Source organism: Pavona decussata, unplaced genomic scaffold (assembly GCF_977016875.1).
Source record: "Pavona decussata unplaced genomic scaffold, jaPavDecu1.1 SCAFFOLD_95, whole genome shotgun sequence".
Taxonomy (NCBI): Eukaryota; Metazoa; Cnidaria; class Anthozoa; order Scleractinia; family Agariciidae; genus Pavona; species Pavona decussata.
The window spans coordinates 2,096,365-2,122,500 of record NW_028145512.1 but is presented as its reverse complement, the minus strand read 5'-3'; the positions used below and the strand labels follow the sequence as shown (position 1 = coordinate 2,122,500).

The 26,136-nt window shown below is 39.0% G+C and overlaps 2 protein-coding genes across 4 annotated transcripts in view; both read right to left on the bottom strand.

Moving 5' to 3' along the window:
- The window catches only part of LOC146473086 (coiled-coil domain-containing protein 186-like), a 19,376-nt gene extending 8,974 nt beyond the window's left edge, over positions 1-10,402 (bottom strand). The window contains exons 1-12 of one of the 2 annotated variants that reach the window (XM_085118819.1): positions 9,449-10,402; positions 6,182-6,428; positions 5,593-5,727; positions 4,722-4,799; positions 3,995-4,114; positions 3,529-3,633; positions 2,913-3,011; positions 2,533-2,619; positions 2,207-2,349; positions 1,269-1,449; positions 145-219; positions 1-18 (exon numbers count right to left, since the gene is read on the bottom strand). The exon at positions 1-18 is cut by the window's left edge and continues 67 nt beyond it. In XM_085118819.1, coding sequence (XP_084974945.1) covers positions 1-18; positions 145-219; positions 1,269-1,449; positions 2,207-2,349; positions 2,533-2,619; positions 2,913-3,011; positions 3,529-3,633; positions 3,995-4,114; positions 4,722-4,799; positions 5,593-5,727; positions 6,182-6,428; positions 9,449-9,912 — 1,752 coding nt within the window. In that variant the 5' untranslated portion in view covers positions 9,913-10,402. The remainder of the gene's footprint in view (positions 19-144; positions 220-1,268; positions 1,450-2,206; positions 2,350-2,532; positions 2,620-2,912; positions 3,012-3,528; positions 3,634-3,994; positions 4,115-4,721; positions 4,800-5,592; positions 5,728-6,181; positions 6,429-9,448) is intronic. The other variant, XM_085118820.1, reaches the window with a different exon arrangement.
- A 2,041-nt stretch (positions 10,403-12,443) lies between these two features.
- LOC146473085 (transcriptional repressor NF-X1-like) lies at positions 12,444-18,913 on the bottom strand. Of its 2 annotated transcripts, none has more exons than XM_085118805.1 (2): positions 18,623-18,913; positions 12,444-17,234 (listed from the first exon to the last, which is right to left on the bottom strand). In XM_085118805.1, exons 1-2 carry the CDS (start codon positions 18,708-18,710, stop codon positions 14,131-14,133), a joined length of 3,192 nt encoding a protein of 1,063 aa, XP_084974931.1. In that variant the 5' UTR covers positions 18,711-18,913; the 3' UTR covers positions 12,444-14,130. The 2 variants fall into 2 exon arrangements, with proteins under 2 accessions (XP_084974931.1, XP_084974932.1); XM_085118806.1 differs by having other exon boundaries at positions 12,444-17,231.
- Positions 18,914-26,136: the final 7,223 nt, after the last annotated feature.

Genomic DNA, 26,136 nt, shown 5'->3' with positions numbered 1-26,136 from the left:
CTCTTTCATCTCTTGCTCCTACAACAAAGCCAATGAAATAATATCATGGTTTGTTTATTTGCTTTACCATTCACACTCCAAACTGGCAAGTTACTAGAAAAAAAATCAATTTTTTGGTTACACAAAGTGATTCTCAGGACATACCAGCTTGATTTTTGCTGTTTCCACAAGCTCAAACTGCTCCTCCAGCTTGGACTTATCCAGAAGAATGGCATCAAGCTATTCACACAATCAAAAGCAGAAGAGTTAAATAATTTATAATACATGTTTAGCCCAAAAAGTATTCTAAGCACACGAAAATACTTCTTGATTGATGGTGCCACAAAACAAGGCAAAGGTTGAAAGAAGGTAAGTAACATTCTGAGGAAGAGTTTCTGAAATTTAAGCAACCTTTCAAATACAAAATATAATATAATATATGCTGAAAGACTAGGTTTTCAAAAAGAACAGAACAGCTCATGAATGACGGATATTTAAAAATAACTTAAAATATAAACTTTGTTTCCAGGACAATGTAATATCGGGGCTAAATGTATTGAATGTTTGAGTGGCTAAGACCTTGTACCAAGGCCACCATGCCTCCTAATACAGAGGTTAGAGCTTAGGAGACCCCCAATTTTTTATTTTATTTTGAAAGCTCTTCCTAAGATCTTCTTTTCCTGCATAGTCAAAAACTGCAAAAAAATACCTAAATTGAATAATTAAAAGGCACTGTCCGTAAGAAATCAGAGCTTTTTGGACCATCTTGAGATGTGTCAGGAATGTATGCACAGTAGCAAAAGGAGACACCACATGGCCAATACGGAAAAGTCATAATTATTATTCATACTCGTCTCATAGTCAAGCTCCAACCCTTACTGCATCCATGCCAAACTTGCAACTTATCTTGAAATTTTGTTGTAACATTGAGAGAGAAGTTGCAGGAAATGTTGCATAGTGTGACATACCCTGGAATGAACATACCTTGCAAGGTTTTTGTTACACAAAGAAGAATCAAAATGTTCTATTTCTCACAATGATTTGCGGTGACAAAAATGTTGCATGACATGTTCGTTCTAAACAGGGAATGTCACACTAGGCAATGTTTTGCTTAACTTGGCTTGGCAAAGACAAGTTGCAAGAAACATTGCCTAGTGTAACGTTGGCTTTAGTTCTTATGGAAACCTTTGCTAAGTACAGTGAAAGTACTTTGTAACAAAACTAGCAGCCCTAACAACAAAAGCTGCAATACTGAGAGGATTGCATTATAAACTAAGTAAACAAAGTACCTTAGAGAGTGTGCCAGTTGCTTCAGACTGGAGCTGAGCATTCTTAGCAGTCATTTTCTCAGAGAATGCCAGTAACTCTGCCTCTTTACTATGACAAGCTGATATATCAGCCTCCAGGTCTGATATTGTCCTCTTCTGTTCACTCTCAACAGCTTTTAAATGCTTCACCATCTCTGCCTCACTGTTAATTACAAGAGATAGCCAAGAAAAATCTGACCATTACAGATACACAAAACGTGCTAATTTGTACCCAACCGTGTCTGAATAAATGTAGCTGACAATTATTATTGTTTCCGGTGCTGAAAATTGGCAATCAGATAACTTTTATTTATCTTTATCTTGGATTCATTACAATGATCTGGAACAAAGGACAATAACTATCAAACTGGTTTGTGACATTTAAATCCAAAAATGATTCAGACCACAACAGCTACACTGCATCTTTAATCTTATGAGACATGACACGAGGGGTGTCTGACAGCCCAGAGCTAAAGAGACAAAATGTGTATTCCTCATAGGCCATTCAATCAGGCAGGTAAAGTTTCTGCATTTTTCCTATCATAAGTTTGGACAGTAGAGTGTAACAGAGTTTCCAGATTTTCATTTTTTTCTCCTACAGAGTTTTCTTTTCATGAAAATTTCCTCTGTGCACAACAAAATGCATGCAAAACAAACTGACAAGAATTAAGACAGCAGAATATCAATTTATATTTTAAGTTTTCTTATCAAAAGAAGAACTGATGAAAACATATCAGTTTTCTGTTAAGAACTAATCACATAAAAAACTGGTATGACTGTACAGTCATACACTTTAGCATGTTAAATAAAAATGCAATAAATAAGGAATTTCCAAACAGTGGCAGCAATCCCAGCTACTTTTTTCAAACCCCACCCACTTCAAAACTGAGCAACAGCCTTATTTCTTTTAGCTTTCTAACCTTTCATACTTCCCCTTGAACACTTGACACTCTTCAAGCTCTTTCTTGAGATTCTGTTGTTCCTTTTTGTTCAGTAATGCACTTTTCTCATGTTCCGCCACCTTTAGGGCATATTGTGTAATCTTCTCTTCCAGTGAACTAATCTGTATTATAATAGTATTTTAATAAAAGTCATAAATCATAGCTGTGTTCCAAATAAATGATTGGTTTTTAAAACTACATGTATTAGCAGTGCTGACCAATAACGCAGTCCTCTCCCCATGACAGCATTCACTGCCGTTCCACTATACTACTTAATATTATTATTATTTTTTTACAATATGCACCTTGGCCTTTAGAGCTTTCACTTCCTCTTGATTATTCCTACACTGCTCCTTGTATTGCTCTAGTTCCTGAACTTTCATTCTGTGAACCTAGGAAGCAAACAATCAAGGAATGTTATGTCACTTCACAACAAAAACTACAATGAGTTCATGTGAAAGAACCTACAGATAATTGGTGGTACTGGAAGTTAAAACCAATCCTCTCTTGGACTGGATTCTCTTAACTTTTTTACCAGAATAAAAACTCACTTTATGCAAGGTATTAATCTTAAACACTTCACACTTGAACTATACTTCTAACACAGAAAGATTGTCCTCCCTGGACAATATCAATGCCAAACCATATGTATTTTATTTTTTATATTTTGTATTTTTATTTTTACCTCATCTTGGTCTGCAATTTCTTGTTCATGTCTCTTTAGCTCCACTTCCTTTGCTCGGAGTTTACTGTCCAATGAATTTGACCTCATTTCTTCAGATTCCTAAGTAAAATGTTGCAGTTAATTTTTGCGTCTAATGGTCATATAAATCTGTGGTAGACAAACAATCACAAAATAATTTGTACACTTGTAAAACTGTAATATAAGTAGCATGGTAAGTAAGGGCTAGGGCAGCTTGCCCAAAGGGAAGGGGAGGAGGGAGAAGGGGTCTTGTGAGGTATAAAAAAGGTGGCACATTTGTTGACTCTAGGCAGTGAAATCTGTGGCTGCTGGTATAATGTGAAAGGGCTGAAAAAACAAGTAAATGTAATAACAGATAAGTGAATGTGAAGTCAAGCTGCAATATCTTCAAATGCCTTCTAAAAAGCTGTAAGTGATACCGATGTCTTCACAGAAATAATATGTCAAATAAAAGAGCTCCTATTTGTACTCAAAAGAAATCAAAGGCCTAATACAAATAACCCACACACCTGATCAGAAAAAATTAATAATTATAAAAAGAACACCTTTAAAAGCCACTGGAAACATTCTCTCTTGGGCCCTGGTAAAAAAATCTTACCTGATATTGTTTAATCATAGCCTGGCAGTCAGTTCTGATCTGTAGGCCTTCTTCTCTGGTTTCTTTCAATTTCTGAGTCACTTGTGACAGCTTGGCCTTGGTTTCCTGATTAGATTAACACAAGTGAAAAAACTAGCTGAAAATGTACATGTATGGTAACATAAAAGGAATCAACTGGAGATCAAGTTTTCGTAAGTTGGTGAATTCTTATATTGAGACTGAGAAGCCAACATGACTGCGAATGGATACCATGTTTAACAGCAACTTGTTTCCTTATTCACAACAACACACATCCCTAGTGGAAATACCACTGATCCATTGGCAATCCTTTAAACCACAGATTTACACAGCTCTAGTTTTTTTTGACTCTTCAGTTCTTGTGCCCAAGGGGAGAATGCTATGACTCAAGATTACCAGAAGTTTTGATTGAACTAAAACTAAGCATGCATTTCTGTGTGTTACATACCTTATGCGCTTCTAATTCTGTTTTGAGTTTGTTTTGTGCCCATTTAACCTTCACAGCTTGTGAGTTCACCTCCTCAGCAAGCTTGTCGGATTCTTTTGTAGCTGTAGTAAGTTCCTTTAGCTGCAAACCATAATGCATACAACAAGATTACTGATGAGAATAGTTTCTTTAAATGTGTTCATAACATAGCAAAGCCAGACTAGTTTTATGAACTGGAATATGAATAACAAATCTCCAAAAAGGTTGAGGATAAGCAAAAGTGGAAACATGCTATTGTTTTCATTAATTTGTCATTGTTCTTTTTACATCTCTATGGCCATACCATTAATTTGTTACTTTTTAAGTTCAGTTCTTGGTTAGTAGTTCAGAGACACTGTGGCAGCAGGAGAAGTCAAATTCCAGGTTGCTGCTCAAGAAAACTTCAACTTTTAGTTCAAAATTCCCACACTTCCTCCCACTTTACAGAAAAAATAAAACAGATGTCAATCAGCAAAGATATAGTACACAGCACTTTCAACCACTTGGTCTGCATAGAAAGAGATTTGGAAAGGAGAAATACAAGGTTGTGGATGACATTTTCTCTTCATGCGTGATCAGTTCCCTGAAATGCAATGAGTAACAACTGAACCTTGAATGCTGTACGGATGGATAAGGAACAAAACAGGTAAAACAGCCCCTTTTTCAACACCAAGAAGAAAGACAAAAGTTTGATGTTGTGGAAGCTTACCCTTTCCTCATAAGCAGTCTGCAGCTTGCTGTGATCTGCCTGAACAGTTTTTAACTTCTGTCGAAATTTTTCAATTTCCTGGGGAATAAATGGATAGGAAATTAACTACTGTTAAATGCAAATGACAACTAAAAATATTCATAATCTACCTTTGGATTGCACAAATAACATGGTCTGACAACAACAGTGGCTCAAATATTAAAGGCCTTAGAGTACAGAGTCATTTACATATAATTTATCAGCTATCTAGAGCCTCTGAAAGTTACAAAATACCTGGGCCTGGTTGTCATTTTGTTGCTCTTTTTTTTTCTAACTTCAGCAGTAATTGAAGGGCCTAGTGGAAAACAGGTGTAAGTGATGATTTCGCCTTTAGAATCCAAAGTTCTCCAAAAAACACTCTTACTTTGGACTACAGACTTGTTATCATGTTACAATGTAGGCCTTTTGCTTGGCTTTAAACAGAGAAGATAGGAAGTCACTTCAAGCATCACTAAAAAATATTTCCAGTTGGTTCAGTCTTAGGGCGAAAGTCTTGTTGGGCAAATTAAATTCCATAACCAGTCTGTATGCATGCCAAATTTGAGCAAATTTAGAGATACTTGGATTCCAAGGCCAAATTGTCACTTGCTCCCATTTTCCACCAGACCCTTCAATAAAAATCGGTCTCCCTGAGGCATGTTCCAGACAGCATAATATGCGAAAGACTGTACAAAAAGGTTTGGCTGCCTTCAGGGCACCCAGAGGACCTTCTGGCTCAAATCATGGTGATTTAGTAAGTTGCCAGTTTCCACAGGCTCATTCATACACATCTAGCCTTTTCAGCATAAATAATACTATATACACTGTAGCTAAGCGACATAATCATACACACCCGTCCATTTTCAGCAATTTTCTTGGCCAACAGCTCATTTTCTTTGGTCAGTTTCTTCTTTTCTTCCTCGCCATGAACTAGCTTGATGCCCAGATTTTCCTTCTCCTTAAGCATATCTTCATACATCTTTTTAACCTTTAAAATCATTACAAAGCATTAAAAAAACCTACAGTCACATAAGATATCACAGTTTATGCAGGAAACAATGAATGATGGACTGGGCATTGAAGAACACAGTATTTCCCTTCCTACAAATGATTTAGAGTGTTTATTTGTGGAAATATCACCAACAAACATCCAGCATTTTTTTGCTGCAGACGTTTACCATGCATGCAATGTAATTCACATCTCACGTGAGGGTGTTAACTTATTTTTGAGTGGTAGTATAGCTTTATCCAGTGGGAAAATCACTATCCAGCAAATAAAATGTACAAGGTGGAGCAGAATAAAGTTATCTGCTTCTTTTCACATCCAAGACCAGATGAAAAACAAAAAGAGGACTATTTGCAGTACCAATCAGATTATATGATTAAATTGGACAACATGCATAGCAGGAAAATTAATTTTAATAATATTGTTACTTACTGACCTGGTCAACTCTGAGTGCCATCTCCTTTTGCAAAGCTGCAATGGCTCTCTTTGCTGCCTGATCATGAGCTTGAAGCTTCTCTTTTGACTCATCAAGCTCTTCTGTTCTTTTACAAAGTTTATCTTCCAACTCCTTATTGCTCTTTTTGAGTGCTTCATTATTTTCAATTCCATTCAGTTGAGATTTTGATAACTCTGCATTTAGATTGTCTCGTTCCTTTTCCAGTTCGTTGTTAGATTCCTTTATACTGCAAAAGATGAACAAAATGACAGAAATTCAAGATTAGCTTGACACAATGCACAAGCGAGGTTAATATTAAGAAATTTATTATTCCCTACACTGTACATGGCATCACTTATGAAACTACCGTTTGCTCTTACTAGTGGGAACAGTTTACTCTGTTCAAACAAGGAACTTTCCAAACTCAGGCCAAACACCTGTGTTACAGTTTTTAAGAATGAAAACAAATGTGATTGTTACATTCATATGATTCCGGGAAACAGTGCTAAAAGGTCCTGGAAGCACAGGCTCAATGACATAATAATAGGAAAGATTAGTAAACAAATGGAAATTTGCCACACAAAAACCTTGCAGCAATTCTGTTTCTCTTCTCAGCTCCATAAACGCTCACTTTTAAGTCTTTATGTCGCTTTCAGGTTTGAAAATTCAGGTAACAAACAAATTAAGTATCTGGTGGCATTTATGTGTTAATACCTAAATAACCGTTTTCACCTTCATATTTTGCTGAAGAACATTTCTGTGTCTGTTTGCTATGCTGTCTTTGAGAAAATTGAGTGGTAGTCAGCTAAATTTAAATGTTTTGGATGTCCTTGATGAACCAGAAGTTCATGAAATACAGCCCAAACAGTTTAGACAAATGACCACCTCCCTTCTTGACAACAGTGTTTACTAAGTGAACTTCTCTTATTTGTATAGGTATAAGCCAAGCACGTGAACTATTTTGAATCTCATGCGATTTGATAAATACTTCAACTTTGCTGAATGCATCATTTGACAACTTGGGGCAAGTTGCACAACTTAGTCCTGAATTTGCTAAAACAAGATGCCTGCTACACTGGCATTACGCGTGATGCTGGGGCTGATTCATTTATTCCAACTGTATGCTTCGCCGATTGATAAAACTATCCTTGCTAATGGAATAGTTTGAGTCACGACGATCGCGTTAGGTTGTTTCCCTTGTGTTACGCAACTCAGACTATTACCGGAAATCTGTGAAATTCCATTACGATAATGTAAGCTTTTCAATGACCTCTTTTTAGTCTCGCGTCGTGGTATAAGACTGTCAAACAAAGCACGATTCCTTCACCAGGAACTCACCAATTTCCACCGTTTTAAATGTCGGGTGCTTCTTAGAAGTTATTCTTTCGATTTACCGCTTCGAAATGGTGAAATTTCCGTTTGAAAACGGCACACTTGAGTCCACAACATGTTAACAATATGGCGCGACAATTTAATCCGTCTTTAATAAATATATCAAATGATGTGTTGACGTCACACCGGTAGGGTTGAGTGGGTCCCCTCCCTCGCAATTAAAGCGACAAGAATGGATGTTGATTGGCCTGCTGTTGTTGAAGACAATCAGAACATTACATCCCGAGTAGGAGAGGGGAGAGTTTAATGAATAAATTAATGTACCGATTTGTGACTACGAGGAAGAAAAAAAAAAAAAAAAGAAATCGACCCGTTTTTAGACACGGTATGCCCCCTCAGGGCATCCCGCGTAAAAATTACATATTTTCAGTGAAGCTTCCATAATCCAACATTAGAATATATTAAGCAACTTCACTTCAGAGAAACAGTGATTTAGATTTATACTACATAGATGTATATAGAAAACTCATATCTGAAATCATGCATTTGGCGGGCATTAGCATCTGCCATAATGCCTGTGTGCATTATAGAAGCATTCTGCCCTAAAAATAGCCAATCAGAGCATGCAATATAGTGGCTACAAACATCAGGCATAACAATGGTAAAAATAATGACACTTGAATGAATGAATGAATGAATGAGTGATTGAGTGAATGATTGATTGAATGATTAATTGAATGATTGATTGAATGAATGAATTAATGATTAATTGAAGGATTGATTGGATGAATGAATAAGTGAATGAATGAATGAATGAATGAATCAATCAATCAATCAATCAATCAATCAGTCAATCAATAAAGGAGGAAGGAGAAGTAGTATATGACTGGAAACACACTCCATCAGAGTCCAATATCTGGCAATAAATCTTACAAAACAAGGCACGTACAGAATGATTATTGTAAAATATTTCAAGAATTCAACACTGTTTGAATTGCAAAGTAAAAACAAAATTGTATGAGCCACAAGGACTGGTAAAACAATAGTAATTACTGCACCAACCAAAAGGCCATTTATTCATTTTTTGTCCTTTTCTAGTGAGTTATGTTGATATATTGGTTCAAGTGAAGGTATCTGGGATACAAAAACAAAACAGAAAACAAAACTCAAGGGAGAACAGTAACACAAATTTAAAACTTTTCCCCCTTCCAACAATAGTAATCATTAAATTCTAAACTGAAACATCTTATTGCTAACTAGGCAATTGCAAAACTTCAGGGACACAAACTGAGAGTTTTTAAAAAGAGATCTCAACGAGAGGGAAAAATTTTGATGCTGTGTTAGTGTTCACTGAAATCCATGATCTTTTGATCTGGAGACTGGTAACACAAGGAAATAACAGGTTTACCATCATAATATAAACCAAAGGTACATGCTTACAACAGGTGCAATGCAAACATATACAAAGCCACAATGTTTTATATTTTTTCTCATATTATATAATTATTGTTCGACTGCCAGTGATTCGAAAATGAAGATTTGTACAGATGAAAGGTTTCGAGCGGCTACTAAGATTGTTGTGCAGAAAATCATCTGGACTGCTGCTCTATCTCTCTCTCTCTCTCTTTCTTCTGCTAAAAGTGTTTGTGTTGGAGGTGTCAAAACACAGTGTAGACATTTTGAAATCAACGGGAATGGGAACTAATAAGGAAAATTAAAAACAAGACAAAAATTTGGAAAAAGACCCTAGGTCCTTGTATTTATATAAGCTTAGCTAAAATGAAAATACACCAATGTCACCACAGTGCGGAGTAAAAAGAATCAAAAAGGATGTATATATTATAACTGTTGGTCTACAACCCTTGACATATATTCTATGTGTACTGTCACGTCTGTACAACACTCTACAAGGATCTCCTTATAATATTCACTCACCTTCTTATCTCTTCCTTCGTAGACTTTAATTCTTGTACCACAGCGTCTAAATTAGTTCTTAAGTCTTCGTTTACTCTACTCAGTTCGTTCACACTGGAGTCCTCTTTGGCATGATAAACTTCCAATTTTTCACACAAACTCTTTTCACGTTCCAAAGACAAACTGTAATCCTTTTGTAACTTGGAGAGTTCGCTTTTAGTGTGCTCATATTCTGCTAAAATAAACTTGAATTCCTGATCCTTGTCACGTTTGATTCCATTTAGAGGAGATGATAAATTAGTAGTCTTATTACTTAAGATGTCTTCTTGTTCATTGCGTGCATCGCCGTTCAAATTTTCATGTTCCTTACGGCCGTCTCCATTCAGAAGAACTTCCTGCTCACTACATTTCGTATCCGAGTCTTCTCCCTCAAGGTCATTGTTGAAGTTAAAGTTTCCATCGACATCCTCTAGTGTAGAAGACATTGGAGATCACTCCTGAACCCTTCACACAAAAGGCGAAAGAAAAGATCGCCACGAAAGATCATTTCGTGAACTCGAAAGTTCTACCATCATCAACAAACGCCATTTTGTTCCTCTCGCAGCGCCATGCCATTTTCACCTCCAGTGGAATTTTCAGTTCGGGCGCTCAAATCAACCGTATAAACTAGAGGAATTGTTAAAGTGTTCCTTTTTCAAAGTGTCAATTACTACTTGAACCGTTCCAAACTCAATGAACAAAATCACAAACTGGATGTCAGTTGTCCGAGAGTGAGGAAGGACCACACCGGAATGGATTATTTCCTTTTTCCTTTCACGGAATGTAGCAAAGTTAAGCTGCTTAAAATATTCAATGCAAAGAGAAGGAAATCAAATCACACTGTCTGGATAATATTCAGGATGAAACGGAAGAAAGAATTTCTTCCAGTGTATTGGAGGTAGATTCCAAAATGGCGACTAATATGATACGTCACCAGTGAACACGTGACGTCAACTGCCAAAAACAAGTCAGCTGGATACACAGCTAGCTATAGGCACTTAGAACAATATTTCAGTTTCATTCCTTCCCATTTTAGGTGGAGTTAAGACCGAGATCCCAGATTAACACATCTATAAACATAAGGAAACTGGCAAGCTGGGGTACTACTCAATAAAATCTTCTTTGGGAGTACTCCCCGGGAGGTGGGGGGGGGGGGGGAGAGCGGGGGGGAAGTACTTCACAGAATTTTTGGTTGGGGGTTGTGCGGCTTGGTCTTCCAATCCCTGACCCTATTTCAGATCAAAATATGCAATTTGCCGGTGCCCTTTTTCAGACCTGACCTCATTCATACCCTTTTTTCAGACCTCCTGGGTTTTTTAAAAGAATCCATACCCTTTTCAGACTTTCAGACCAAAATGGTTACATTGTATACTGTATCAGACCAAAACCACTCCAAAACGATACCTGTTGGCACCGCACATACCAACACAGCTTATATAGGTGAGCCCCTCCCCCCCCCCCCCCCCCCAGTATTCTGGCATATTATTCCAGTATTGATTATTAAGAACATAACTTGCAAGGTAGCAGCTCAGAGTGGAGCAGTAACTTTTCTGAGAAGAGCTTACAAAAAAAATAACTCTACATTTGAAGCTTCAGTTAAAAGGCTCCTGTCCTTTCAATTAATGGCCTCTCTTTGGACTCTTGAAGGCCTGAGAGAGGCAATGAATATGAAACGTGTATACAGAGACACAACTTGGACTAGATTAATTTGGTAGACACGGTAATGTTTTGCCTTTGAAACTGTCTGATAATGGAGAAAGGTGCTCTGCCTTGACAATAATGTTACCAACCATACTACTTTTGAACTTTATCTGGCACAAGAAGTACTGTATTTCTCCAAAATAACAGTGTGGAATAACAAAGTGGAATAATGTTAATATAGGGCTGAGTGCAGAAACCGTCCATGTGCATTTTGGGGCTAAATAATAAAATACACGGGTTCATGTAAACAAAAATTCAGATTCAAAAACCCTTTAATTATACCTCAGCAAATTTAGCCTAAGAATTCTAAGGCCCTTCTGCACTCAGCCTTTCAGTTATTTGGGGAGGGGGGGGGGGGGGTTCAGGGATGGCATCAAATGGTTGTGAACAGTATTATTTTGTTTTGCTATATTTTTTTAACTAGTGATTTAGGCATTCATTTCAGGGTTGCACACTGTAAGACGAAACTTTTTTTTATAACTACTTCCAGCTATGTTTGCTCCTCCCGACTGGGAAGGTATTGAGTCTTTTATTGTATGGAAGCAACTCTTTAGTTTGAAAACTGGGTGATATCACTTGGGAATTATCATCACAGGGCTCAAAATAATTTTTGGACAGTTGCCACTCATGTTGGCTGGTCAAACAAATTTTAGCTGGGTAATGTCTCGTTTCTGACCGGTCAAACTATTGAAAATATTTATTTTAAAGTTATAGCCAATTAAGGTAAAAATATTGCCTTGTATGCTCAGAAACTTGTTGCTAAAGAGTACATGTATAAAAGTTTTGATCGCTAAAAGTATCACTTATGTTCGCTATTTGCATTTCCATATAGGCAATGGCCTCTGCGTTCTATTCAACATAAAACTTTCTAGTTATTTATTTGAAAGCCATGCACATGACCGGTCAAAATGACCGCCAAACAGAAATTTTGTCTGGACAAATTGTCATCTTGACCGGACATTGTCCGAGGATGGGCCGTTATTTTGAGCCCTGCATCGGATAGGTCCTAGTTTTACTTGCACTTTTTACATCATGTGAAGCAGTTTGACCAATCACAGGCAAGGGGAAAATATTAGATGGATTATAATAGCTTTCATATGAAAACTTCAGGATAGGAGAATGCTTCTCAGCTGGAACAGAAGAGGATGTCGACACAATATTATTTTGGAAAAGCAACACTGAAAACACCAAAAAGTAAATATCCTTAGTGGATGTTCACTAAACACTCTAAGAGCAACATTAACAAAAACATTTGAAGAAAAATAAATGCAATAACCTTGATTTAATTTAACCTTTATTTGAGTTTGAAAAATGCACAAATAGTTGTCCTTTGATGTTTTCTGTTCCCTGAAGCTCAGTTTTCCATGAGCTTTACCCTTGAAAAACTATTCAGGGAAAGGCAAATATCACAAGTAAATTTAAAATAATTCACTGATCAAAGGTGGAGGTAAATAATAAACACTTGATGACTGGACTTGAGGGAAAAAATTAACCGGTTTCTAAGCGCCCAGTCATTAAGGATGGTGCCTACTTTTGTTACTGCGCATGCGTTCTGCGCATCTCGAGATACTCTGGTTAATCCTATAGGTGGTGCCTACAAATACAGGGATTTACAACTATGCAGAGAAAGGAGAACTTATCAAGTGATGTTGGTATCCAAAAAGAAAATTGGGGGTTACCATGCATTTTTCAGAGATAACAAAGCTTCAATTTATTTGGAAAAAAAAAATGCCATACATTGCTTTGTATTTTACTGCTTTTTTTTTTTTTTAGAAATATAATTGCTGCTTAATTATCTCTAAAAAATGCGTGGTTACCGCCAATTTTCTTTTTAGATTTCAATAGCCCTTGCTAAGATCTCCTTTTCCTGCATAGTCATAAACCATGCAAAAAAAAACTTCTTTATTAGTAGGCACCGTCCTTAAGTGATTACTTCAATAGCACAAAAAAGACCTAAAATAGATCAAACATGGAAGAAAACAAGACAAAACTTTGAAAAACGCTCTGAATCTTATGCCACCCTCACTCATGCTCTGTTCACATGCAAAAGTGGTCAACATTTCTGGGTTGACTGTTACCCTCTGATGACATAGTTTTCTTAATGTTAGGGTGATTTACACGGTACGACTTTGTCGCATGCGACAAGCTTACGACAGGCCTACGACACGAATTATTTCATGCCAATAAAATCTACAACTCGCTTACGACTGTTGTGTAGGTCACAAAAATGTTGTAGGATTTAAAATCGTATGTAAAGGCAATGGTGAATGACGAGGGTTGTGTGCAATGTTTTGCATGACAAGAGCAGCGCACGCTCTAGAAATCGCATACGACAGTCATGAGCAAAAGTTGTACCTTCTAAATCGGCCTTTACACGTTCATGGGCTTTAGGCAGCAAACAGTTCTATTGTAAGATGTGAACTAGCCAATGGGAAAAACTTCAGCTATATAACATCTACCATTGTTCAATGACATTGAGGTTAATAACTGTCTTAACATATACCAACCCAGTATTTATTTCCCAGGGTGTCACTAAGATTTCAAGTTGCTGAATAAATACAACAAGTAGGTGGGGAATCAAACAGCTAGGAATTTCTTTTGGTTCTATTTCTCTTCTATTTTCCTATGAAAATAGCCGAGGGTCACGTTTTTAGTAACCGGGGGAAATCCCTGGCCCCCACCTCTTAATGACAGCCCTGATTTCCTGACAAATTAGTTACAAGGGCTCACTCACAAAATCCAGGACAATGCTGGAAAATGAGCAACTGGTAAAATAACACTTTCAGAGTTTCAGTAGCCTATGACAGCATGTGCAAAACACTATATCTGGTTGGGCATATGTTAAGCATGATTATTATTTCATGTATGTAATCCACTAAATTTCAATTTCATAGTTATTATTAATAATTAAACCACTTGAAACTAAAGAAACAAAAAATAGAAATTGGTCTATAGACGTTAAGTCAGTCTTCAAAATCATCAGCAAAATAATCGGTAACCTGTGTCCATGCCTGGGTCTTTGTTGCCTTCCGATCAGTGGGTGGCTTCAATGGCTGATCCAGTCGGGAAGGCAAGAAAGGAATCGGCTGAGGAGGTGGTGGGTTCATCTCTTTCTCTATCTGACTTGACAACTTCACATTTGGAAGATGGGATTCCTTAGTGGCCGTGACTACAGTGTTTCTCTTTGGTTCTTGATCATAACTTCTACTATTACAGTTATAAAACACAGCAAGTTCGTGAACAAATCTCCTCTGATTTGAAGTCATTGGTGGAAATGAATGTGACCTCTGAGATACTGACATCTTCAGTGTTGTTTGTACTAGATTTTCAAAAGCATTTTCTATAGACTTAACAAAGGCTAAATGTTGCTTTGCTTCAGCCACTAGGAATGGCGAAAATCGTATTTTTCCTCCTTGGGAGGACAGATCGGGATTCTCAATATTAAGTGCTTCGGCGACACGCTTATTTCGCTCATAGATAGCACAATCCTCATTGCATTCAAGCTGTCTTGCTTTCTTATCATCTGCATTAATAATGCTGCTTATATCAACAGATTGCCCAGACTGTAAATCCTTCATCTTGTTAGCTAGTGTTTCTGTGGCAATGCGTTGATATGCCTGTGCAACAGCCACTTTTTCACCTCCCTGTAGACAGGGAAAGATTTCTGACCGTCGGCCACATTTGCAATGCACAGTCACCTTGGCTTCACATGGAATGGCTGGACAATCCTTGCTTGCATGGCAGGGTGCAGCACATGGGTGACTACACTCCTTACGGGGTAACTCACATGGCTGAACACAAGGTTGTTTGGGACTGACGCACGGTGGCTTATGACAAATTTTAATACATTTGTGTCCACACTCTAAGGGTTTTCCACAAACCTGTCCACAAGAGACATCATTCACATGACATGGAACGTGACGAAGTTCATGTTCCCCCATACACTTTTTCTTGGTCAAATAAGGGCAAGGAGGGCACTCTTGCTCACTATGACAAGTATGATTTATTGGATGGGAACATGCATGTGTCCTGGAGCAAGGCTTGTCACACTCAGGAGGAAGTGTTCCACAAGGGATGGGTGGGTACAATACTGTTGCACCACAGTGGCAAGTCAGCTCATCAAACCCTGACATCAGACATGGTGGGCAGTAACCAGGATGACAGGGCTCCAAACACTTGTGGAATCCGCAACGTAACTTCTTTCCACAAACAAACTCACATCTGTGCACTGCATCCACACAACATTTTTTATTACACCTATGTCGTCCACAACTCTTTTTCTTGTTGCAGCGTTGTTCGCACCTAAATTCTTCATTGCCTCTCTCCACACAAGGGATCTCCTTTACATTTGTGCCACATCTACATTTGACCTTGGTTATTCCATCACATACACCACATTCGCCAAGATGACACTTATTTTTACAGCGATGCTGTTCATAACGCGAGTCACTGTTTCCTTCTGCTATTTGAGGACTGCAGGGAAGAATGTTATCACAAATTGATCCACAGGTAGGCACTGGATCCAGGCATGACATTCTGGGATTATCAAGTAACTCAGAAATTAAAGTTTTGCCACAGGGACAGCAAGAAATAAGTGAAGGTTTCAGAAGACATTCAGTGCATGCACCTGGGTGACAAATCTCTTGGCAGTTATGATTGCCACAATCAAGAACCTTTAAACACTTGTCTAGACATGAAAAATATCCTGATTTTCCATCGATGCTATCACAACCTGCTTGCCCCGTTCCACAGAGTGCATCTCGCAGCTGTTTTCCACAATAGCAAGTTTGCTGCACTTTAATTTGGCAGTCTCCACAAGGGTCTGTATGACATATTCTTGTGCATCTATGAGTGAAACAGTTTAGAACCTTATTGCATACTTGTGTACATGCCACTGTGGTTGCCTGGCCACACCTCACTTGGTTGCTGGTTTTTCCGCAGGCACACTGCTTTGTTACCATGACTGGGCAGCTTGGACAAGGCCCAGGATGACACAGTTGATTGCACCGATGAGGACAAGGTGTATCTGCTCTGTGTTTCCCACAAAGTTCTCCACAGCTATGTGGTGTCAATCCCTCATGCCGCCTCCACTCAGGATCAAGGACTTTCCCACAAAAGCATCTGTAAACAGTTGGAATCGCTTGAGCAATATTTTGACATCCTGGGCATCGCCAGCCACCATTTTCACCTTCTAAATTAACTGTAGCAGCAGGGCATTTGGCCCACTTCCTCACACAGCCCAAATGAAACACATGATAGCAACTGTGACAGCTCCACACAGCAGCACTGCATCGCACACGTTCACAGCAAACCATACACTCATAAGTTTCATTTCTAAGCTGCTCTATTAAGGCGCTAGCTTGGGATGATTGTACTGGATTGAGGTGGCTAAGGGCACGAAGAACACTATCCTTCTGACTTCTGTAGTCTCTTCTGTTACCTTTCTTTGTTACAGAAGTATCCCCTTTGGATTCCCTAAACCTAATATTTGTGTCACATCTGTTGTTCCTTTCTGTGTACTCACAGTTACCCAAGTGCTTGCTTCCCCTTTGTTCATACTGTCCTCTGATGCCATGTGGTATATATTTTCCTCTTCTTTGCCCTTTTCTTTTATCCTCTAAGACATGCTCAGGACCTTCTCTTTTGAATTTAACATCTTTGTTGAAATCTTTGGTACCTCTTGACTGTGGTCTAGAATCTTTAACTCTTGTAGATTGCTTACTACTGGCATGATCATCAGTAGCAATTCCATGGAACTTTTCTTTAACATCTATACGACTTTCTTGTGGCTTTGCTTTTGAGTATGGCTGTTGAGCAAGTAATGAAGCAGTATCGCCATTGTAACACGCTCCCTCTCTGGTGTCTTGCAGTTTCTCCCCTTTTTCATTTCCCTTCTCTTTTTGATGAACCCTGTCTTGACCCCTGTTGGTAATGTGTCTTTTCCCACCTCTAGGATGGGGGTATTTTCCTCTGAAATCCCTTCCATTAGGGTATTTCCATCTATTTGGCTGATTATGGTTGTAGACTCTTCCTTGGTTTACCCCTCTTCTTTGTCCATGTTCACCTGCTAATTGTAACAAATAAACAAACAAACAAATAAATAAATTAAAAATTAATTGATATAAAGGTCCTGTGTGTACACCATTCAAAACAGTTTAGAAATCATAACAGATGAAATCATAATTTTGTACCACAGGAGGCAGCAGTCATGCCTGGTTGCCTGTTGATAGTTAGCAAACCATGGGTCACTAATCAGTCAACACTTGGCTGGTGATTTACAGACACTTGAAAAAGCTCAAGGGCCAGTAAATCTGTTGGTTTGGATATTGGCTAACACATTGACTGCAATATCCAGTGATACTGTAAAGATAAGTAATATGCAAAGACCTTTAGGGGATTTGAAATAAGTGATTGGAGACTTGTTTAGTGAGAAAAATTTTTCTGGTGGACTTTTTTGGATGTGAAAAGATTTTGGGAGGGATTGTTTTAGGGCATATCGATGAACTATCAGTGTCAAGAAATCGAGCCTATGAACAATGAACACTGAACTGAAATAATGGAACAATTAACGGAAATAGACTAGGGAAATGAACACTCTTGAAACCGCACAGAGATTTATTTATTTTGACTATTTTAGATGTTTATTTGATCTTACCGCAGCAAGCGTGGTTTTGTGATATATGAGAATTGACACATTAGTTTTAGAGACCAGAACCTTGATTTGTAGTCTTGAGCATGGATAGCATTTCTTGAGACAACCGCCTAGTTTTTGAGATTTACAGCCTTTAGAACATCAAGCCTTTTTACATAGGAGGATTCAGCCAATAAATTCTTTATAGTAAGAGTCATTTGAGTATTAGTGAAACCCCAAAGCAATCCCGCATGCATCTCCCTGGCCCATATCTAACACAGCCTAACACAATTTCTTTTTAAGAAAGTCCTTAAAATACAACAATAATTAAATAATAATAATAATAATAATAATAATAATTAAAAACTATGAATAACACATGATTTTCTAGTTTATTTCTTTTATTTATTGAACGCGTACGTCCTTACGCCATGTAACTAACTTGATTATTTCTTATTATATTTTATTGGGGAGGCCGAATCACGCTTAAGCTTTCAAGTTTCTTTTCGGTCTCCTCGCCACTTTTTCTTTGTAACTTAATTTAATTTATTTCAACGTGTCTGGTTTTGTAATTTCTTTGTGTGGCAAAAATTTAAACGTAAATGAAAATAAAATAAATAAGCTTACATGGGATCTCTTAACGCACAAAAGCGTGCAAGGATTCCCCCGAAACAAATCAGTTCAGTGGTCACAGTCACTCACAGAGACCAGAAAGGCTGAATTGAATCTTGGGCGTCTGGATTATAAGGCATCGCCTCTAACCAGTCGGACACGTTGCCTCCCTGAATAGTGCCAGGGACTACTTTGCCTTACTTGATCGTTACCTGTTGCTGCTGCCGCCATTGCCCCTATAAATGCCCCAGACTCGTGTACTGACTCGGCAGATCTTGTGCCAGAACTTTCCTCAGACATAATTACTAAACTGTCGTAATGTATCCCGGGTTTCCCTTAGACTCCGAGACTTAGCCTTTCGTGTATTTAAACAGTTCAACTGTTTAAAAGAAAGAGCAAACGAAACTAGAGCATGAACTTTTGCTATCAAATAAAAACTTCAGTTTCTTCACTTCCGTTTGGTCTGGTGCAATCCAAGATGACGGAATGCAAAAGGCAGATATAACGGCGTCGCTCATTGGTCAGAGAGAAGTAATTTTCTTTCACGTGGTCTTATTGGTGAGCTTTATTCTCAGCTCTCTGCTGTCCGACGTATGCGAAGTGGTGTGACACGGTGAAACTCTTGTTTTTTCACCACTGCGACTGTTGCGAGCCGTTGCAGAAGTAGAAAGCGGTTCTACTTTTCGTAAAACTTGTCTCGCAACGGAAGTTCGAAAAAGTTTCACGAAACCGACCATGTTACACGGTGCAACGCCTGCTGAAACTTGTTTTGCAGCGCCGTTGCACACAAGTTTCAGCTAAAAGTTTCAACGTGTAACGGCACCTTTTACGCGTCAAGGGCTTTTTTTTTGCAGTGGAATTCCGATTTCTCGAACCTCCAGGGTGGGGGGGGGGGGGGACAGGGGGGTCAGAACCTCCCGCCTCCCGTACCTTTGCCTCCCGCCCTTTTTCGCGTTTCTCCCGTCCCCGAGTAAATTAGAAGGCTTCAAAACCCGTATTAGTCATAAAGCTGTAGCAGGACGTACTATTCGTAGGCCTTTCATTAGTCATTTTTTTAGTATATATATTTTGATTAACGTTAACATTATTGATAGGTTTTGTACTCTGAGTTGATGAAGTTTTGACTAACATAAAGACTTCTGTTCTTGAGCCATCGTAGCTTGATCAGAAACAAAATACAAACAGCGGTGATAAACATAATAAACTTGCGCATTTTATGTAACTTAACGTTTCATATGCTAGGTCAAGCTAAAATGCGCAAGCTTATTATGTTTATCACCGCTGTTTGTATTTAATTTTTGACTAACATGTTTGTCTTGTGTGACGGTTTAACCATTCTTTCATTGACAACAGTCTTGGTCCATCGTGCAGTGTTGCATTTCTTAATTATTCATTTGTTGGGATCATGTAATTCAAATAGGGAAGTAGGACATGGCGAGCTGACAGCCAAAAGCCCCAGTTAGAGTGCCTAATTCTCGGCGCCTTATTGTGGATCCATCAATTTACTTGATACACTAATTATAATCTTGATATCTTTCTCGATATCCTTCCTCCCTAAAACTGCGTGAAAAAAATGCTTTTAGTTCGGGAAAAGGTAAAATGAAACTTTAGGACCTACTTTCAATCCAAGGTTTAAATCTCTGAGTTACTGGTGGTGAATTCTAAGCTCGTTGCTACTGCTCTGGGGAAAGAATTACTGCATTAAATGCACTGAAAAGCGTCCGAAATTAGGCCGGACAAACTGTTTATCAAAAAGAAGTCTTCATCAATGTGCCGAGGAGTCTGCACTGATCTCCTCCTACTCCTAATCCTACTCCTCTTTTCTATGAAGTCGTTCCTGATTGCTTCCCATGCTGTTTGGCTCCCTATTGTAATAGGAATCGATTTTGCCTTGTCCAAAAACGAAAAACGGGGTCGTATAACGAACCATTCCGCACTCTCCACGTGCTCATTGAAACAGCATTCTGTTCGCAAATTGCCATACACCATGCAGCAAAATCTTTAGTACGGTCCGATTGACGGTCATTTGGAGCTAACTCCCATACAAGAAGGTCGTCCATGCCCCAGATTTCTCGTTACCGCACTAAAAAATACTAAAAACTACTAAAATGGTCTTTGACGAACTTTAATTTTTTTATATCTCTGATACTAAATTTACAAGACGTGTACTTGCTCGCCTTGCTCACTTCTTTTGAGACTTCTAACAACTTGCGCGGCACTCACACATGTGTACACATGCCACGCTTGACATTTCATGAGCTATGACGTAACACCATGAAAGGGTTTACAATTTCACCGGAAGTAACCCTGCTTTACGCCTGAGCACGAATTTTCGTGATAAAGTATTGTGTAAAGCCTTAGAGGACGCTAAATGGAAGACAAATAACATTGTAAAACATTGTTGAGTTCTTTTTTTGATAGTATTCTAACGCATTAATAAGTAAAGAAATTCAGCGTTTTGTATTGCTCTCCCGCTTCCCGTCCTCCTTGAACTCCCGCCTCCCGCCCTTTCCTCTCCCGTCTCCCGTACCCCTCCCGCCCCCTATTCTCCCGGGCTCCCGCCCCCTGTCCCCTCCCACTCCAGGGGAAACTCAAATTGGTTCGAGAAATCGGAAGTTCGAGAAATAGAAGTTGCCATCAAATTACGCTTAATTGGCCGGGTATTGTTTGATTATGAGCAAGTGTTCAAATTTTAACAAAAATACATCCTTTTTGATATAGATCTTGACCTTTATCTACAAACAAAACGTACTTAAAAAACAAAAACGGAACATAACAGAACACATGTCGTGTAGAGTCTGTATAGGCTCACGCAATTGACATCCGGACTACCCCAGCTACCCCAGTTATCGAGTGTCAATTTGTCCCACGGGAGCCAAAATTGGTTCGAGTTTCGGGAGTTTCGAGAAATCGGGGGTGACATTATAGAGCTTGAGTGAAGCAAATCCAATGGAAACAAGGTTTGGTTCGAGATATCGGGAGGTTCGGCAAACCAAGGGTTCGAGAAATCGGGATTCCACTGTACTTTTTATTTTATATAACACGTCGAGATAGAATCGTTCTCTGTTGTAAAAGGAGCAGCTCTCTTCCTTTTTTTTTGTATTACACAAAGCTTTCACAGTTTACCATTTGTCATTATATTTTACTTGTTTAATCCTAGTAGTAATCAAAGATTATAGTGCGTCGCCTTAGGCCCTTAGGCACGTAGCTAACCGGTAAGTATATTTGCAAAACAATCAGGTTGTTGCCTGAGAACAATTGTTAACATTTATGCAACAAGTCCCAGGTGTTTACAGGGCATCCTACCAAGGGTGTGGCGGGAGTACTGTAGTTCCAGTTACTTTTCCGTTTTCCCATTACAGGCTTTTACTCATGCAAGTGTGCTTTTTTAATTTCTTCTTTATTTGTATGTTTAATGCAACCCTTATCAAATCAGACCTTGGTGATTACAATTTCAGAACATCTTCTTCAAACTGAATTTGATGAGGCTTTCATCTTTTCAGTCTACCTTGTCTTGTACTTTTCGAAGCGAAACCACGAGGAACGGTACGAAACGCACGCGGGACTTCAAGATGCTATTATGACGTTGCAAGATTGAACCGACATACAGTTGGTAATAGTATTAAAAACTGCGTAGCGTATTGTTCATTTGATGCAAAAGGTTTTGGTATATAGTAACTCTATTAAGTTCGGTTGATATTCACAGACGTTTCGGCAGTGCTGCCTTCTTCAGGGCGGCATGTTGAAAGTTCGTTATTTGCCGTCATATGCAAATAATTCAAATTAAACTGTGAGCGCGTGCCAAGAGGTAGAAAAAAAATGAGAAATCGCGGTTGATTCCGAGAGGGGCGAGTGTTCTAAATTTAAAAATGAATCTCATTTCCTCGCGCTGTCTGAGATCGCTCTGTGCCAGTCCCCCTTTCCTTACCGCAACAGGCATGTCCTCCAGTGAATGACGGGGGCCATTAAAATGCTGCGCCACATGCAGATCCCCCTTATTGTGTAGCACATCTAGGCGGTGTTCCCTGAATCGGTCAGCCAATCTGCGTCCCGTCTCCCCAATGTAGACTGCTTTGGAGGCATTTCCGGCAGGAGACACAGTATATAATGTTTTCTGAAATGCACGTGAAATGCCCGGTGATCTTTATGTGTCCCCCTAGTGCTGGAATTGAGGTGGACTCAGTGATGTGAGGGCAGGTACGGCAGATGGTCCGCCTAGAGGGAAAAGTGCCTGGCTGGTGCGGTGGGTTGTCTGAAGGAAGATTGCTGTGGACTAACAGCATCTTAACATCGATATACTACAAAGAAACGGACAGCCACTCTTATTTAAACTTCAAATGGTCGCACCCCTCTAATTGCAAGTCGGCAATACCATACAGCAAATTTCTACGACTTCGCAAGATTTGTAGCGAGGATGATGATTTTGAAGAATCAGCAAACACCATAGAGACTTTCTTTGTAGCGCGCGGCTATCCAATCCACCTCGTACGGGATGGTAGAACAAGGGCAACATAAACACCACGAGCTGCCTTATTGACTGGACGGGATGCCCACAATTGTAACACCGCGACTAACAGAGTGCCCATAGTTAAAACGTACCATCCAAAGAACACGTCTGTCTGTAATGTCTTACAACGCAATTTCAAGGTAACTACTTGGTGTAGGCACTCATATAGTGGTCCGGGCAGCTACACTTATATAAACTACTTTATGTAAGGTTTCATATAGTGGTCCGTGTTAGGGTTACACTTATATACATAAACATCCTGAGCAGCATAGCCATCCTTTGCCGTACTTAGACCTCCTTAAATGTACTTAGACATCCTTAGATGTACTTAGACATCCTTTGCCGTACTTAGACCTCCTTTGCAGTACTTAGACCTCCTTAGATGTACTTAGACAAACTTAGCCGTCATTAGACCTCCTTTGCAGTACTTAGACCTCCTTAGATGTGCTTAGACATCCTTTGCCGTACTTAGACATCCTTTGCAGTACTTAGACCTCCTTAGCTGTACTTAGACATCCTTAGCCGTACTTAGACCTCCTTTGCAGTACTTAGACCTCCTTAGATGTACTTAGACATCCTTAGCCGTAATTAGAACTCCTTTGCAGAACTTAGACCTCCTTAGATGTACTTAGACATTCTTTGCAGTACTTAGACCTCATTAGATGTACTTAGACATCCTTTGCCGTACTTAGACCTCCTTAAATGTACTTAGACATCCTTTGCCGTACTTAGACCTCCTTTGCAGTACTTAGACCTCCTTAGATGTACTTAGACATCCTTAGATGTACTTAGACATCCTTAGCCATAATTAGACATCCTTTGCAGTACTTAGACCTCCTTAGATGTACTTAGACATCCTTAGCCGCCATTAGACATCCTTTGCAGTACTTAGACCTCCTTAGATGTACTTAGACATCCTTAGATGTACCTAGACATCCTTAGCCGTAATTAGACCTCCTTTTCACTACTTAGACCTCCTTAGATGTACTTAGACATCCTTAGCCATAATTAGACATCCTTTGCAGTACTTAGACATCCTTAGATGTACTTAGACATCCTTAGCCGTGATTAGACATCCTTTGCAGTACTTAGACCTCCTTAGATGTACTTAGACATCCTTAGCCGTAATTAGACATCCTTTGCAGTACTTAGACCTCCTTACATGTACTTAGACATCCTTAGCCGTAATTAAACATCCTTTGCAGTACTTAGACCTCCTTAGATGTACTTAGACATCCTTAGCCGTAATTAGACATCCTTTGCAGTACTTAGACCTCCTTAGATGTACTTAGACATCCTTAGCCGTCATTAGACATCCTTTGCAGTACTTAGACCTCCTTAGATGTACTTAGACTCTCTTTAGATGTACTTAGACATCCTTAGCCGTAATTAGACCTCCTTTTCAGTACTTAGACCTCCTTAGATGTACTTAGACATCCTTAGCCGTAATTAGACATCCTTTGCAGTACTTAGACCTCCTTAGATGTACTTAGACATCCTTAGCCGTAATTAGACATCCTTTGCAGTACTTAGACATCCTTAGATGTACTTAGACATCCTTAGCCGTAATTAGACCTCCTTTTCAGTACTTAGACCTCCTTAGATGTACTTAGACATCCTTAGCCGTAATTAGACATCCTTTGCAGTACTTAGACCTCCTTAGATGTACTTAGACATCCTTAGCCGTAATTAGACATCCTTTGCAGTACTTAGACCTCCTTAGATGTACTTAGACATCCTTAGCCGTGATTAGACATCCTTTGCAGTACTTAGACCTCTTTAGATGTACTTAGACATCCTTAGCCGTAATTAGACATCCTTTGCAGTACTTAGACCTCCTTAGATGTACTTAGACATCCTTAGCCGTAATTAGACATCCTTTGCAGTACTTAGACCTCCTTAGATGTACTTAGACATCCTTAGCCGTCATTAGATATCCTTTGCAGTACTTAGACCTCCTTAGATGTACTTAGACATCCTTAGATGTACTTACCCATCCTTAGCCGTAATTAGACCTCCTTTTCAGTACTTAGACATCCTTAGACGTACTTAGACATCCTTAGCCGTAATTAGACATCCTTAGCAGTACTCAGACATCCTTAGATGTACTTAGACATCCTTAGCCGTGATTAGACATCCTTTGCAGTACTTAGACCTCCTTAGATGTACTTAGAAATCCTTAGCCGTAATTAGACCTCCTTTTCACTACTTAGACCTCCTTAGATGTACTTAGACATCCTTACCCGTAATTAGACATCCTTTGCAGTACTTAGACCTCCTTAGATGTACTTAGACATCCTTAGCCGTCATTAGACATCCTTTGCAGTACTTAGACCTCCTTAGATGTACTTAGACTCTCTTTAGATGTACTTAGACATCCTTAGCCGTAATTAGACCTCCTTTTCAGTACTTAGACCTCCTTAGATGTACTTAGACATCCTTAGCCGTAATTAGACATCCTTTGCAGTACTTAGACCTCCTTAGATGTACTTAGACATCCTTAGCCGTAATTAGACATCCTTTGCAGTACTTAGACATCCTTAGATGTACTTAGACATCCTTAGCCGTGATTAGACATCCTTTGCAGTACTTAGACCTCCTTAGATGTACTTAGACATCCTTAGCCGTAATTAGACATCCTTTTCAGTACTTAGACCTCCTTAGATGTACTTAGACATCCTTAGCCGTAATTAGACATCCTTTGCAGTACTTAGACCTCCTTAGATGTACTTAGACATCCTTAGCCGTAATTAGACATCCTTTGCAGTACTTAGACATCCTTAGATGTACTTAGACATCCTTAGCCGTGATTAGACATCCTTTCCAGTACTTAGACCTCCTTAGATGTACTTAGACATCCTTAGCCGTAATTAGACATCCTTTGCAGTACTTAGACCTCCTTACATGTACTTAGACATCCTTAGCCGTAATTAGACATCCTTTGCAGTACTTAGACCTCCTTAGATATACTTAGACATCCTTAGATTTACTTAGACATCCTTAGCCGTAATTAGACCTCCTTTTCAGTACTTAGACCTCCTTAGATGTCCTTAGACATCCTTAGCCGTAATTAGACATCCTTTGTAGTACTTAGACCTCCTTAGATGTACTTAGACATCCTTTGCCGTAACTAGACATCCTTTCCAGTCCTTAGACCTCCTTAGATGTACTTAGACATCCCTAGCCATACTTAGACATCCCTAGCCGTACTTAGACATC

Bases quoted from the DNA above. Each gene is read 5' to 3' on its own strand.
- LOC146473085 (XM_085118805.1), bottom strand. From the start codon at position 18,710: ATGTCTGAGGAAAGTTCTGGCACAAGATCTGCCGAGTCAGTACACGAG. The intron at 17,235-18,622 runs GTAACGATCAAG...TGTTACAATTAG, and splicing joins AATGGCGGCAGCAGCAACAG to CAGGTGAACATGGACAAAGA.